The sequence below is a fragment of the Aphelocoma coerulescens genome, chromosome 4 (genome assembly GCF_041296385.1).
Source record: "Aphelocoma coerulescens isolate FSJ_1873_10779 chromosome 4, UR_Acoe_1.0, whole genome shotgun sequence".
NCBI classification, from domain to species: domain Eukaryota; kingdom Metazoa; phylum Chordata; class Aves; order Passeriformes; family Corvidae; genus Aphelocoma; species Aphelocoma coerulescens.
The window spans coordinates 8,652,110-8,668,464 of NC_091017.1; the positions used below are offsets into that span (position 1 = coordinate 8,652,110).

A 16,355-nucleotide genomic window follows, 5' to 3' on the forward strand; every position below is an offset into this window, starting at 1 on the left:
TGTTGAAAAGAAAATCAACACTGCAATTTTCTTTATCATGAGCAACTACATCTACCTATGGCTTTGAGTGTATTATAAGAAGCTTAACAGAGTCTCAAACAACTGGAGTTTTCCACTGTAGTTTTGCCCTCATTTGCTCTGGTAATCATTCAAGCTTAGCAGCACTGGTTGAATTCAGATACAGGTCAACTGTATTTTGATGAAGTTCAAAGAAATGGGTGCAGCTGATTGAGCCATACCATAAAGAAATAAATTTATAGAGAAAATAGTGTCTTAATGATGCCTGTCCTGATCAATGTAATCATATTTTGCTTTTCATCTGATTCAGTATCAGGCTTCTTTCTATGGAGTAAACTATCTTTCTGAAAATTCTAGCTAGATGATAAGTAATTTGCCTTATTGAAGAGTCTTTTGTTAAGAAATATCTTCCATGATGTTAGATATATATGTCACCTCTTGTCTCCAAGTAAACAGGTAAAATCAGTATTTTTGACTGATCACCTTGTATAAAGTCATTTTCACTTGTTTATAATGTATCTGCAGCACGACAATAAAAGTGAACTTAAAGATTGTCAGATTTGTTACTAATTGTTACATTAATAGTAATGGGACATGAGACAAGCTTATAGGAATCAGGCCAAATGTTAGTGTAAAGCCACACATACAGAAACAACTGTTTTGAAGTGACCAGGACCTTGGCTGCTCTGATCTGGACACTGTAAAAGGCCTGACTGATAGAAAATGTTCAGAGCTTAACTGTGGAAAAAATAGTTTTCTTCTATTTATTTCAGTGCAGACTTGAATCAGCTAAAATCACAAGGGATTTTCTTTTTTCTTTTTTTTTGATAAACATTATGATAGACTCTGAAAGCTGGAGAAGGTGGGATAATAGCAGTAGACTGTACCAGTCTACTGTTTCACACTGAACAGCTTCTTGCTGCTTGAGTAGTCTCCCTGAAATGTGTATTGAATGTTTGGGGGTGAAGAAAAGGAGGCAGAAGTTGGCCTTAAGAAACTCCTACAGGATGCATTCACTGTAATTCTGTTTTAGGCTCCTGGCACCTTCTGGAGACACTCCATCATATCTGATCACTGGTGGAGTACAGAGCATGTAATGAAGTCATATTTTATCGTCGCTTATTAAAACAGCCGTCTAAGGTCATAAATACAACGAGATGTTTTTATCACCAGGAGCACTCCCATAGGTGTGAAAGGGATGATTAACATCGTATCTCTAGTTCTGCTTACATCTTCAAACTTGTGGCAGATGCTTGTCTCCCAGGTTGTTTAAAAGCCATCAGAAAATGTCTTAATCACTGGTGACCTCTGCAAGAACTTTGGTGGCTTCCACATCGATCTGACATATGGAGTGCTCCTCAGGCAAACGTGAAGACAGACTTTTTTTATTGATTAGCCAAATTGTCTAGCCTTCCTGTTTTGTCTCCTCGTTGGCAATTAAGAGAGAAATCCATTGAGGGAGTGGTGGCAGTGAACCTTCCCCTCTGATACAAATAACCTTAATCGGGCCTCTTAGTTCATTTGTGAAATTGTTCTGTATCGACTTAGCTTTGAAGCAGGATTTTGTCCTATGGCCCCATCAGTAATACATATACATCTTCCTCTTAGGCAGCAGGCTTTTTCTAACCATGATATCTTTTGCTTCTTATTTACAATCCTAATCCCATCATTGATTCCAGTAGTCTTTCCTGCACCATGAGCTGTTATTTTCTTGATGGAGAACCTGGGTGGGTTTTGTTATTTTTTTTTAACCGAGATAATTAATATTACAACAGGGAATGACAATCTAGGAGCTTTGAGGGACAAGGGAAGCCAATTCTCGATGTGTTTTTAACACCCAGACAGTAAAGAGGCGACAATGTTCCTCAGACTGAAACTAAGACTGATACCTAAAATAGAACCAGAAGATAATTTTGGTGACTCAACTAAACAATAGGGATTAGCTTTCTACACCCTAAAATATGATTGTGCGGGTTAGGATAGTGATTTTTTATTCCAGAGCACAGTATTTGGATGTTTCCTTATTCGTGTGACTCCTTTTGTGTCTGAGCAATGGAAACACTACATTTAGCTAATGAGAAATGAAGCATTTCCTCACCTCTTCCCCAGTAATCACTTATCTAACCCCAAAGCCCAAGTGAATGTATTAATCCTTTACCTCCATCTTCCCCATCTCTGTTTTATACTGTTTCATGGAAGGCCAGGATTTGTTCATCTTATTTATGTGAAACTCATATTTTAGACTTGGAGCCATCTAGATAAATAATTGGGATTGTTCATAGCTTATGTCACTGTGACTTCAGTGCAACTCTGTGATGAAAGGCAAAGGAACCTGTATGGGGGAGAGGGGATGCCCTGGCCTTGGGGTACTAGCACAGGCTGGACCTGGGACTGAGCACCCTCCAGAGCTGGCAGCTCTTCCCCCTCTTATGCACATGCATTCAGTTTTGTGTGTTGATGATTCACTCTCCTACTGTGTATGAGTTAAATGCAAAAATTTTATCTTTAAAATAATCTGTGAAATTTGGTAAATGGAGGTGCCAAGGAAGTTCTGTGTGAGCAGGAGCATTTAGCATCTGTTCTCCTTGTTAGAAAGTGCCCCGTTGTACTTGGGGTGCCAAGGAGGGTTTTGGCAGGGGGGAAAGGTTGTACTTACCCAGGTGCCATCCCCGTCAGCATGGAGGATTTATAAACCTGGCATCTTCTCTTTCCATCTCCAAATCACAGCACAGAGTGAAATGCAGTGATATGAAAGATTAGTCTTCATTCGGCAAAGGAATTGCCAAATTAAATGATGACAGATGGAAAACCTAAAGGCCACAGTGTCAGGGGTCTGTCCATAGCCCTGGGCTTTAGGAAGAGGTAAATACACAGATCTCAGCTGGTGCTGCAGGAGGTACGTGTCCGGTGAAAAGCCAGCGCTCGGACTGTGCCGAATCGATACCTGCTATCGAAAGGAGCAGCGCACAGCGTTAGGGCCAACCCAGTGTTATTAGAAAATGATATATTGCACATTAGGATGGATAATTCATGTCGCCTTCACCGGCTCAGACCGTCGTGAAAATCCATAAATCATTTTCTCGTTCATGTATTGCCTAAGTGCGATTTGTCACTCGGCATTAGCGGGAGGGCGGCCGCGGATCCCTGCCGCTTCCCAGGCACTGCTCGGAGACCCAAAATGGAGACCCGGCTGCGCTTGGAATCGCGGGGGCAGATCGGATCCCCGGGCTGCGCGCCCCCGCCGGGCGCCGCGGGGAGGGCGGGAGGCGGCTGCCCCCGCGCCTATACACGTGTATGGATATAAATATGTGTATGTTCCCGCGTGGCTGCTGCCCCCCGGATCACGCCATCTCTGCAGAAGCCTCGCGTGGGTGTCGCGCCTCGAGCGCCCGTGGGGAGCGCCCCGAGCCCGGGGATGTGTCTCCCCCACCCCGTACCTCCGGGGCTTCCTCCGGCCCGCGGAGGCGAGCACGGACGCGGGCACGGACACGGACACGGGCACGGGCGGGCTCGGTCTCCCGGGTTTCGCCCGCTGCGCCCGGGCCGCCCGCGTTCCTCGAAGGCAGGAGAGGTGGCCGTTCCGGGGGCTCCGGCGGCGGGGAGAGAAGGACTAGAGCCGGGCTGCCCCGGTTCGCGTTCAGTGCCGGGCAGCGGCGGCTTCCCTGTGGGCATCCACCGGTCCCCCAGGCAGGAGAGGCACGATCTCCGCTGTCCGCGCCTGGAGCTGGCGGCAGCGGACGGGCAGGTGAGCGGCGGCGCTTCTGCATGGAAGGGGAAAGCAGCGAGGCCCCCGTCCACATCCAACGGGCAGCGGGAGTAGTCGGGGGATTCTGACGAAATTTTTCAATTTTTCTGGAAAACACCCACCGGAATCGCCCCGCCGACTGTGCCCCGCGCTGTCACAGAGCCCAGTAGTGGGTAGGGGGCCACTCTGAAGGGGAGGACAGGATTCGATTTGGGGGAGAAGGGGCATCTCCCCACCCGCCGCGCTGGCTGCCGCTTCCCTGTGCCCCCCTCCCGCGGCGAGGCAGTACCGCCTGCCGCAGCCGCACAGCCGGCCACGGGAGGGCTGCGGGAGGGCGCGGGGCCGTGCGGCCAGGGGAGGCAGGGCGGCCAGGGGAGGCAGCGGGCGCGGGTCCCGGCGCGGTGCGGAGCCGCGCTGTGTCCCCCGCGGGGCGGAGGCGCTGCCGGGCGCAGTGCGGCGCTGTGGGCGCTGGGGGGCGCGCGCCGCCCGCGAGAGCGGCCGGGCCGGGGGAGGGGCGGGGCGGGGGCGCGCCCGCGGCTCCGGGCGGTGGAGCCCGCGGGGGGAGCCCGGCCTTGGACAGCGCAGAATGGTCGGGATTGGAAGGGACCTTGAAGAGCATCTGGTTCCAATTCCCCCTGCCATGGGCAGAGACATCTTCCACTAGACCGCGTTGCTCCAAGCCCCGTCCAGCCTGGCCTTGGACACTGCCAGGGATGGGGCAGCCACCGCTTCTCCGGGCAACCTGTGCCAGGGCCTCGCCATCCTAATGTGGATTCCTGCGTTTCCGCAGGAAAAACGCGCCTTTAGTTCATTGAGATGTGTGGACGGAGCCGCTGCTCACTGATGGATTAGAAATGGGGTTTGAGCAGGAGCTGCACGTCCCTGCTTCGTGCTGCTCTTCAAAAACAGTAACATTTCGGGGGGGGGGGGGGGGAGGAACAAACATAACCACAAGAATTACAAGTATTTAATTCTTTTTACTCTTATTCATTTGGTAGCCTTACGGGCGTGGATCTCTCAGCCAGCATCGACAGCCGGTACCAGAGCGTTTCCCTTGGATTCCTCTGCTCCTCCCTTACAGACCCCCCCTCCAGGGATGCCCCCCACCCCCCCGACTACCCAGTGACAGACAGTGTTCCTCGTTTTTCCTCTTCCATCGTATGTAACGGTCTCCTGTTACACTAGTGGAAATTCCAAAATGGAAATAGGAAAATACTGGCTCAGGCTCGTGATACTTTCAATTGGCCGGAGCTGGAAACACTGCACGGATGAATGACGGAAAGTTGTACTCTCTCCACTGTGGAACACACCAATTAGCTACGGCAGCCCGTGGGGCGGGGAAAGGGGGAAGGAACAACAATAATAATCCCAAGTTTCCCCTTTGTTTACGCTTTTTCTAAAAGCGTTACTGGAAAGGAAAGTTGGTGGCGGCTGGGTGGAAACTCCCCTCTCCAAGGAGCGAGGCTGTTGACGTTTACCCGGGTGCATGCGCCAGGGACGAGCGGCGATCTTCCGTGGCGGGGGAGCCATCGCCTCGCGCGGGGGAGCAGGCAAGGACTCAGGGAGCGGGGCAGGGACTCAGGGAGCGGGGCAGGGACTCACTCCGGGAGCGGGGCAGGGATCCCCGGGCGCTCCGCGGGAACCGCGCGCTGAGACGCGCGGCGCGCGCTTTGCCCGCCCGCCTAGCCCGCTCGCCCGCCTAGCCCGCTCGCGCGCGGCTCGGCTGTGACGCAGCGCACTTGACGCGCAACGCGGCCAATGGGACGCCGCCCCCGAGGGCGGTGCTGGCCGCCGATTGGTTGGCAGGAGCCGGGCGCTGCGCAAAAACAGCGCAGCCGAGCGCTGCCCGCTCAGAAACTGCCGGCAGAGATCAGAGGAGCCGGGCCGGGAGCGGAGCCGGGACGGGAGCCCAGCAGCAGCAGCAGCAGCGGTGGCGGCGGCAGCGGCACAGACCAGACACAGGGGCTAAACGCGAAAGCAGCAAGAGAGGAGAAAAAAACCCCACCTCGATCGGCACCGCCGTAAAAGCAGAATGATGATGATGAACATACTAATAGCAATAAAAGAAGAAAATGAAAGACCTTTAATAGAAGAGAGAAAAATCTAAAATCTTTAAATAAAAAAAAAAAAGAGGAAATCCCAGGGACATCAGGGAATGAAAGTTTTGGGTAGTAAAACTGCTCTCTGCCTTTTTTTTTTTTTTATGATATGAAATCTTTTTGCGGGTAATTTTTTTTTTTTTTTAATTTCGCGGTTTTCTGCCTTTTTCTTGCATCCAAAGAGGGCATGTCCACCGGCTGTTCCAGCAGCATCTACCCTCCAACTCCCACCAGGAAGAAAAACCGAGGACAATCTTGAAATACAAAAATTTCCTCCTTGGGATTTGCTGCTGCTGCTGTCTCCGCCGCCACTGCTGCTGCCGCGGTGCAGTGCCAAGACTCTTGGAATAAATAAAAGAGGGCTACTGTGTGTCTCTAGCTACAGCTGGCTAATAGCTATTTTAGTTGGCCATATATTTCGAAGATCACAGATGAAGTGGGGACGCCTGTCTTCTTCATTTGGTCAGCGTGTGAAACAATAATACCCGTAACAAAAAGGAAGGGAGATGGGGGAGAAAAAAAATCTTAACATGAATCAGAAGAAATAGTATTCAGCACTCCCCCTACCCCCCCAAACCAACCTCTCCCCCCCCTCCCCCGATCCCTCTCTCTCTCTCCACACGCTTGCAGGCGCGGACACGCGCGCGCGCGCACACACAGACACACACAGACGCATACACACACACTGTAGTGTGTATTTTCGGAGGAGGAGGTGGTGGTGTCTTGGAAAAGGAGGCAGAGGTGGTGTCGGGGAGGGGGGAATCTCTTTCCCCGTTTGGAGATGATTGTGCTATTCCTCTTTGCCTTGCTCTGGATGGTGGAGGGGGCCTTTTGCCAGCTCCATTACACGGTGCAGGAAGAGCAGGAGCATGGCACGTTCGTGGGGAATATCGCCGAGGACCTGGGCTTGGACATTACAAAACTTTCCGCTCGGCGCTTCCAGACGGCGCCCAACTCCCGCAGCCCTTACCTGGAGCTTAACCTAGAAACCGGGGTACTCTACGTGAACGAGAAGATCGACCGGGAGCAGATCTGCAAGCAGAGCCCCTCCTGCCTTCTGCACCTGGAGGTCTTCCTGGAGAACCCCCTCGAGCTGTTCCGGGTGGAGATCGAGGTGCTGGACATCAACGACAACCCGCCCTCCTTTCCGGAGCCCGACCTCACCGTGGAGATCTCGGAGAGCGCCACGCCGGGCACCCGCTTCCCGCTGGAGAGCGCCTTCGACCCCGACGTGGGCACCAACTCCCTGCGCACCTACGAGATCACCCCCAATAGCTACTTCTCCCTCGACGTGCAGACGCAGGGGGACGGGAACCGCTTCGCCGAGCTGGTGCTGGACCAGCCGCTGGACCGGGAGCAGCAGGCGGTGCACCGCTACGTGCTGACGGCGGTGGACGGCGGGCAGCCCCAGCAGCGCACCGGCACCGCCCTGCTCACCGTCAGGGTGCTGGACTCCAACGACAACGTCCCCGCCTTCGAGCAGCCCGTCTACACCGTGTCGCTGCCGGAGAACTCGCCGCCGGGCACCCTGGTGCTGCAGCTCAACGCCACGGACCCCGACGAGGGGCAGAACGGCGAGATCATCTACTCCTTCAGCAGCCACATCTCGGCCCGCGCCCGGGAGCTCTTCGGCATCGCGCCGCGCACCGGGCGGCTGGAGGTGAGCGGCGAGCTGGACTACGAGGAGAGCAGCGTGTACCAGGTGTACGTCCAAGCCAAGGACCTGGGGCCCAACGCCGTGCCGGCCCACTGCAAGGTGCTGGTACGGGTGCTGGACGCCAACGACAACGCGCCCGAGATCAGCTTCTCCACCGTCAAGGAGGCGGTGAGCGAGGCGGCGGCGCCGGGCACCGTGGTAGCCCTTTTCAGCGTCTCGGACCGCGACTCGGAGGAGAACGGGCAGGTGCAGTGCGAGCTGCTGCAGGGCGACGCGCCCTTCCGCCTCAAGAGCTCCTTCAAGAACTACTACACTATTGTCACCGAGGGGCCGCTGGACCGCGAGCAGCCGGGCGGCGACGCTTACACGCTCACCGTGGTGGCCCGCGACCACGGCGAGCCGCCGCTCAGCACCAGCAAGTCCATCCAGGTGCGGGTGAGCGACGTGAACGACAACGCGCCGCGCTTCAGCCAGCCCGTGTACCAGGTGTACGTGAGCGAGAACAACGTGCCCGGCGCCTACATCTACGCCGTCAGCGCCACCGATCGCGACCAGGGTGCTAACGCCCACCTCGCCTACTCCATCCTGGAGACCCAGATCCAGGGCATGTCCGTCTTCACCTACGTCTCCATCAACTCCGAGAACGGGTTTCTCTACGCCCTCCGCTCCTTCGACTACGAGCAGCTCAAGGAGTTCAGCTTCCAGGTAGAGGCCCGCGACGCGGGCGAGGAGCCGCAGCCGCTGGCCGGCAACGCCACCGTCCACATCATAGTGGTGGACCAGAACGACAACGCCCCCGCCATCGTCAGCCCCCTGCCCGGCCGCAATGGCACCCCGGCGCGGGAGGCGCTGCCCCGCGGCGCCGAGCCGGGATACCTGGTGAGCCGGGTGGCGGCGGTGGACGCCGACGACGGGGAGAACGCCCGCCTCACCTACAGCATCGCGCGGGGCAACGAGGCCGGGCTGTTCCGCATGGACTGGCGCTCCGGGGAGCTCCGGACGGCCCGCAGGGTGCCGGCCAAGCGCGACCCGCAGCGCCCCTACGAGCTGGTCATCGAGGTGCGCGACCACGGGCAGCCGCCGCTCTCCTCCACCGCCGCCGTCCAGGTGGTGCTGGTGGACGGCGCGGGCGAGCGGTCCGGCGGCGGCGGTGGCCCGGCCGCGGGCACGGGCGCGGGGGGCGGCGGCGGCGGCTCCGGCGAGCATCGCCCCAGCCGCTCCGGGGGGGATAACTCGCTTGACCTCACCCTCATCCTCATCATCGCCCTGGGCTCCGTCTCCTTCATCTTTCTGCTGGCCATGATCGTCCTGGCCGTGCGCTGCCAGAAGGAGAAGAAGCTCAATATCTACACCTGCCTGGCCAGCGACTGCTGCCTGGGCTGCTGCTGCTGCTGCCCCTGCTGCAGCCGGCAGGCGCGGGCCCGCAAGAAGAAGCTCAGCAAGTCGGACATCATGCTGGTGCAGAGCTCCAACGTGCCGAGCAACCCGGCGCAGGTCCCGGTGGAGGAGTCGGGAAGCTTCGGCTCCCACCACCACAACCAGAACTACTGCTACCAAGTCTGCCTCACCCCCGAGTCCGCCAAGACCGACCTGATGTTCCTCAAGCCCTGCAGCCCCTCTCGCAGCACCGACGCCGAGCACAACCCCTGTGGGGCCATCGTCACCGGCTACGCCGACCAGCAGCCCGACATCATCTCCAACGGCAGCATTTTGTCCAGCGAGGTAAGGACCGGCACCCCCCGGCATCCCACATCCCCCCCCGGCATCCCACACCCCCCCTCCAGCCCCCGCACTGGGAGACTTCATCCACAAGTCATCCCCAAACATCCTTCTCCAAGCTCCCGCTCCTCCTCTCCCGGTGGGAAAGGCGTTTTGCATTCCCAGTCCGCCTTTTTTCCTCTTTAATCCGTGCGCTGTCTCTCTCCTCTTTGCCCTCTCCTCTTCGGGAGGCTTTAGCGACAGGCGGGAGTCTCAGAGGGGATTGCGAGGTAGACACAGACACACACACCCCGCTGGCTCCCTCCCGCTCGGGCTTAGCAGCTGTTGCAGCCAAGTGTGTCCCCCCTGAGCCCCCCTCCTCCCCCTCCGCCACTCCGGTGCCTCTGAAGGAATCTGGCCCCGTCTGGGCAGCATCGGGGCGCAGAGATACCCCCGGGGCAGCGTTAGGTGTGAGTGGATCGCCTGTGGGTTGAGAGATGGGGCGGGGTGGGGGGGGGTTACGGCTCTTTGCAGAATCTCTGCGCTTGACAAGACTGAAGTGACGTGGGGTGTAATTACAGGATGTTCTGAAGCAACACTTCAAACCGGTGTCTTTTTCCTTCCTGAAATCTTTGCACGTGCAAGGAAGGCTTTAGGGGAAACCGCATTTGGGACTGTCACAACTACTATAGTTAGTAGGAGCTTTAATTAATTTGTGAATTAGGGTTTAATAATTTACTTTACTTTACTCTATCTGCACGGGTCTTTATAACCCCAAAGCTTGCAAAGAAAAGCAGCCAGAAAGTTTCTGTAAAATTATGTGCTGAGACTTAAAGTCTCCTGCAATGTTGCTTATGTTGTGTTACCTGGTGTGTAGAGAATTTTTATCATGCCATATTGCTCCCCCATTAATCATTTTGTGCTGGGTTAGCTCATACATATTCTCAGTCCCTCTCTGCCTGTGCATTAGTGAAAACCTCACATTCTCTCTTAACATGCTGAGACCTGAATATTGTCCAGTCTGACAAAGGTAGTTTGAATGGTATGTTATAAAGCATTACATTTTGTAGTGAAATTTCTAATACTGATTTTTAATACTGACTTTTCCTCAAAATGTCTGTAAAACTCTTGGTTTCTGCTTCCTTTTTGATGACTCGAGGGTATCTCAATGTATTTTTTTTTCCTTATGGTACTATAACAGTACCATCTAAGTAGTCCACAACTCTAGAAATAGTTATGCTAATATTTTGTGGGAGTTCTTGTGATGCTCAACAGTGTGCACTCTGAGAAAACGTCAGAATCTTGTCTTAAAAAACTCCAGAAAAAAATCCCTCGTGCCTTCCCCATCTGTGTGACTAAGAGCTGTTTTTTTCCCCCTTACATTCTAGAAACAGATTTTGTAGGCCTGCTTGCAGCTAAGCATTACCATTTATAGTGAATATGGTGAGCTGCTCCCTTGTGTTTTTTTCTGCTGCTGGTTACAGAAATATCAAGAGTTAAAATACTTCCCAATATTTTCTTTTTTCCTAGACAAAACATCAGCGTGCTGAGCTCAGTTATCTAGTTGACAGACCCCGACGAGTAAACAGGTAGGAGCTCCATAGCCTTGGTTTCCTCATGCATGCTTTAGCAAGTCTTGATGGGGTGCAGAAATGTGTTTACTGCCAGTGTAACAGAGTAGTAAAGCAGTGGAAAGTCAAACGTATGTAGATGCACTAAATGAGTTTGAATTATGGCTTTTCTAAACTGGTTTCAAAATTGACTGAAAAGAGAACAAAATCTCAGCTTCTATTAGTCTAAAATGTGCTTCAAATACTTATGAATATGCTTCTGTAGGGTGTCCCAGAAAATAGTGTCTCACTGAGTTGAAATTCAGCTTAAGTAAATGGTACCAAATTACTTTTACCGAGTACATGGAACCCAGGTGGACTAATAACCCTTCCTGTCCCTTCCAGCCATGCTCCCAAGGTCTGAAAACTCCTCATTATGCTTATGGTGGGCAGGGCGCCTCTGTGGAAGCCCTGCAGCAGGCAGGAGTGGGGGGGAATGCAGCACCGTGTTTGGCCATGTGATGGCGGAAGAATGTTTTATGAGTTCCTCTTTAATGTTTATTCTAATGTAAAGATGTTTCTGTGTCTAGTTCTGCATTCCAGGAAGCAGACATAGTAAGCTCTAAGGACAGTGGTCATGGAGACAGTGAGCAAGGAGACAGTGATCATGATGCCACTAATCGAGGTCAATCCTCTGGTAAGTCTGATAAGAGAATGGAAATAGTGGATCTTTAAGTAGGGAGACTAGAAGGAACAGTTACTTATAGGAATATAATACAAGAGAGGCGTAAATAAGGTGAGCATATTTATTGTGTGGGTTTAAGTCAGCTTGCTGCTACAGTTACCTGGACAAGGAGGCAATTTTGAACCTCTTTTGGTCATGGGGCAGAGTTTATTTTATTTATTTGGTTGGGAGTGGGAATTGGATGTGTTATACTGCATCATTCACAGTAGCAAAACTTCCTGCACATTAAGACAAAGTTGTTGGTACATTTTATAGCACATTTTTTCCTACTGCAGATTTAGGGAATTTCAAAGCATTAAGCAATTTTGTTTAGTAGGCACTTCAGCTGGCATGGCAATGGGAAGTGAAGGGGGAGTTCCCAAGGGAAAGAATGGGCCCAATGATTGAATGACAGCCAGACTGTGAGAGTTTTTTTGCCGCGGATCAGTGGAGACACATTGGGTGCTCTGAATGTGTAATACCTTAGCATTTTTGGAGGATTGTCTGTTAATTCAAATTGAGGCACCATATAGTGCAAGTGGTCTCCATGTTAATAAGGTATTATTAAATAAATTTTCTTGATAGAGGAAAGAAAGGCTTTAAAAGACTATGAATCACTTGGAAGATACACACATTGCAGTGTTATGCCCATATGTAGGGCTTGCTGTGTTAGTTCTCATACTGTCAGTTTGCTTCTGAAAGGAACATTTGTTCAGAGCCTGTGCATTAGAATTCACGCTCACCCTCACACTGCATTTTAGCTACAAATGCTGTGCTTTCTTTCCTACTACAGCCTCCACAGGTCTGGTACATCTTTGTTCAATACAGTGTTGTCTTTCCCCTCATTTCCTTTGTGCTCTGTCATGTATAAAGATTTGCTACAAGTGTGTCATACAAAATACTGTCAGTTGTCCCTTTTTTTTCCCTGACCCCCACCTTAGAAGATACCGAGGCAGGGTACCCAGTACTGTCAGGGCAGTGCTGCCTCACCCGCCTGCTCTGTTAATGTCCCCTGCTTCCTTGCTGCTGTAGCCACTGTGCCCTTAACGATGGGAAACCCAGGCACCAGGGGAAGAGGAGGCTGCCACAGGGCCTCTTTCTATTGCTGCAAGTCATTAATATGCAGACCTAATGAGACTTGAGAAGAGCCAAGAGTCTCTGGAGCTCTCTGCTTCTTGCAGGGCTTCATGCTAAGTGAACAGAGTGTCTATTTTGTGTCTGGGAACCTGACAACAAACCAGGTCTTGCCAGAAGTTTACATCTGAACACAGAGCCTCTTTCATTTTTGGCCTATATATGGCATATGATTTATTATTGTTCGAAAAAGCCATGTATTTAGTCTCCCCTCAGCCTTTCTTTTGCACTGTTTCTGATGCAGCAATCAGGGCTACTGAGTTATAAAAAGCTCCCTCTCCTCCTGCCCTCCCTGCATTCCTGTTTTTTTTTTTCTCTTTTACGCATTCTACTGCAGCAGTTATCTCCATGAACATTTCAATCAGCTTAGTCCCTCAACATAATGAACCATAATATCCAAACAGGAGAGAAAAGAATAAACATCTGCAGAAGGGGCTGGATTTGACTGATGGTGGGAATATAATCATATAGCTGCACATCAACTGAAAGCTATTTTCTTTTAGATGCATTCTGTGCTGTTATTGTTGTGCCTCTGTTCTTTATTCTTTCCCTCCATTTTAAAAGTAGACTATGAATACTTGTCATACTTGGCATTGATCCTTAGTGGGGTAAATTCTTCTTCATTTCTATTTTATCAAAGAGTGGGGAAAAACTATTCTGTACTTCTAAATAATTTTAAATCATTTAAGAATCTGATGGGATTTGTGAACTTCTGTGTCTTCAATGGTGATGACATAGGAAGTAATGAAAATAATTAGGCTTGGTCTACTCACAGTTAATAGTTTGAAATGAAAGAATACTCAGAATTTCACACATCCCATCAGATTCCTAAGTTATTTGAAAATATATAAGAATCTGATACGATTTGTGAACTTCTGTATCTTCAATGGTGATCACATAGTACATAATGAAAGCTGACAATTAGGCTTGGTCTACTCACAATTAGTAGTTTGAACCGAAAACTCAGAATACACCAATTTCATAGATTGGTGCTGAGATTTGAGATTTTATTTGCATGCACCACTCTTTTAATGATAGTCCCAAATAAATACTTCAATACAAATCTCTGTAGAAACTGCTTTAATATTCTACATACATATTATATAATTTTCCTGTAAGTTTTGGGCTGAATCATGCAGTCTTGATGCAAAGAATGTGCCTTTTTACCTCAGTGATGACAAGATATTTTGACATAAGAACTTCATTCTTGCTCTTAGCTTTTGGTGATGAATTTTATGATGAAAAAAAGGAGCATAAATCTTGTTTGATCTCGAATTGCTAGAGGAAATATGGAGGGAATGTCTTCTCAGTTCTTTTGGTCATTCTGATGCTGTATAATCAATTATTTCTAAATTACTGAAGGAAAACACACTGACTGATAACATGGCAGCAGTTTGGGCTGTTTTTTTTTCCAAGATATTACCTGATACTATGCAGCATCATATCTGTTTTCAACAGCATCTAAAAATATTTAGTAGGTAATTCACATTGACAGACAAAACTCCTTCCCCACCAGTTTTAGTCAGCAGCAGGTTCTGCTGGCAAAACATCTTTTTACTGTTCTGCACATGACTTCTGTCACTAGTGAACAATCCTGTGGCACACAAGTAGCTCTTCTGTAGTGGTCCATTGCTATCCAAACTGGGTGTCAAGGTCAGTTATTAACTGGGAAGAAAAACATGTCGGATGAAAATCCATCATGCTGCCATAGCTTTATTTTGCACGATTATTTAGTGAAAATTCTAAACTATGCTGTTTTACATATCATGAATTATTTTCCTGGTTTTTGAAATTAGATCATAGTTCACCTTTTCACAAAATGTTTTCTTAAAAGTGATTTAGTCATGTTTTAAATGTGCTGAAATGTGTGTAAGGGATTCATATTTTTCCTGAGAGAGCACCACATGAATGCCGTGTAATTATCCACATTCTTACCTACCTTAACACTGATGAAGTACTAAAGTATGGTCATCTGCTTTTGGCAGGGAATGGCAGGCAGTGAGGTGCTCAAGACCCTAATTTTTGTGGATCGAACAGGTATTTCACTGACTGGTATAGTAACCCGAGCTTTTTGAAAAAATGACTTTGCAAAGGTGAAGAAGTGCAGGAGGTTTTTGGCAAACAGAGGAAGGGTTTCTCAAACCCTGTGTTCTAATGACTTGTGCTCCTCTTTGAAAATTGCTGAGAGAAAAGCTGCTACTTGCTGTAGAACAAACACAACTCACGCCACGCTTCTACCTCTTATTAACACACTGTATTTCAGCCATGTTCTGTTGGAGTGATTGTCAAGCATGAGGTTACTTTATTTCCCATGGCTGATTAAATTCTTGGCCTCCCTTGTGAAACTGCCAGCTTGGGTGCCAATTAATACTCTGCATGTGTGTACATTTAAATTGTATGATTAGACACCTGTCCTGTAAGATTTGGACTTGTGCCATCAACTTATTTCATATGTTTGCCCACTAGCTACTTGGCTTTTCCAAGCAGAGTCCTTCACAGTATTACCCTTTTCTCATGGAATTGGCACGATGTCTCAGAGGCACTTCAGGAAGGAATGCCCAAGATGTGAAGCCAAGTAGAGGCACTGCCATGTATATCCTATAAAATGTGTCAGCTTTTTGATCTGTTTTTTGGACAGTTTACATTGGTGCCTGGCTGAAACCTGAAATTAGGTTTCTGCTAGCGGACTTTACGAAGGGAACTGATAAGGGTCTAATACAAAGGCACAGGGTAAAACCTTGGCTCACACTTTTTCAGTACAGATTAGGTGAACGCCAAGAGGGTTCATTATTGCAGAAGAGCTGCAATATTTCAGTGTCCATAAGGAGAAGAATAAGAGAAGTCAGAAGAAGAATTTTAGTGATAAAGGGACAGAGAAAACCAGTATTTCTTCTGAGACTATGCAGACTGACAGCTAAATCCTGTTTTTAAGATCACTTGGGCAAGAAGTCTATCTCAAATAAAGTGAGAGTGAACATAAAAATGGCTTAGAAAAGTGCTTTGACTCATGCTAAGGGCTATTTCTATTTCTTTTTTTTTTTTTTTTCTCTTTCTCCTTGGCCTGCATGATTAATACTATTCACATCTCAGTGGTCCAGGTAGGGCTTTGAAGCTGAGATTTGGAAGAGCTGAGTATTGAAGATATTTGAGTCTTTATTCATGTTCTGATGCACATAAAGTCAGTTTTATCCAAGGCAGCACACCTATTATTTAGCAAGAAAGTGTGATAATAACTCTGTTTCATAAAGTCCAATTCTTCAGTAGATAACTACAAAGTAGGTTAACATCATTATCCTTATTTACCAATACAAAACATGAATGAATCATAGGGAAATGGGTAACTTGCTCATTGACAGTCTAATGAAATGGATAGATTTTCTGGGAAGAGAGCTTTGAAAAGGGGGCCTGGTTCCCTACATCACACTTATCTTGTATTTAACTATCACAGAAGAAAGAGAAATGTCATTTAGTTCCAAGTAAAAGGCAAGGCTCTGAAAAAATCACACATTTTGGGGAAAAACCCCTCCCAATAATGGTAGTGCAAAAAATACTTTGTTAGCATTTAATTTGTATTTTTATTTTTTATTACATCTTTTACTAAGTAATACATGTGAAAGTGTTCACTTGTTGCTCTAAAGGCTTCTTCTCCCTTAATTAATTTGAGAAAGGACACATTATTTAAAAATGGGTTTTGGCATAATTTTTTGCTTTGACCAAAACAGTCTTTCAA

General features: G+C 49.3%; 1 protein-coding gene across 3 annotated transcripts in view; it reads left to right on the forward strand.

The window, feature by feature from the left end:
- The first annotated feature begins 6,578 nt into the window (after nucleotides 1-6,578).
- Nucleotides 6,579-16,355, forward strand: part of PCDH10 (protocadherin 10) — a 33,433-nt gene continuing 23,656 nt past the window's right edge. For all 3 annotated transcript variants that reach the window (XM_069012077.1, XM_069012078.1, XM_069012079.1), the window contains exons 1-3: nucleotides 6,579-9,241; nucleotides 10,748-10,806; nucleotides 11,358-11,464. In XM_069012077.1, the coding sequence (XP_068868178.1) occupies nucleotides 6,644-9,241; nucleotides 10,748-10,806; nucleotides 11,358-11,464 (2,764 nt within the window). In that variant the 5' untranslated portion in view covers nucleotides 6,579-6,643. The remainder of the gene's footprint in view (nucleotides 9,242-10,747; nucleotides 10,807-11,357; nucleotides 11,465-16,355) is intronic.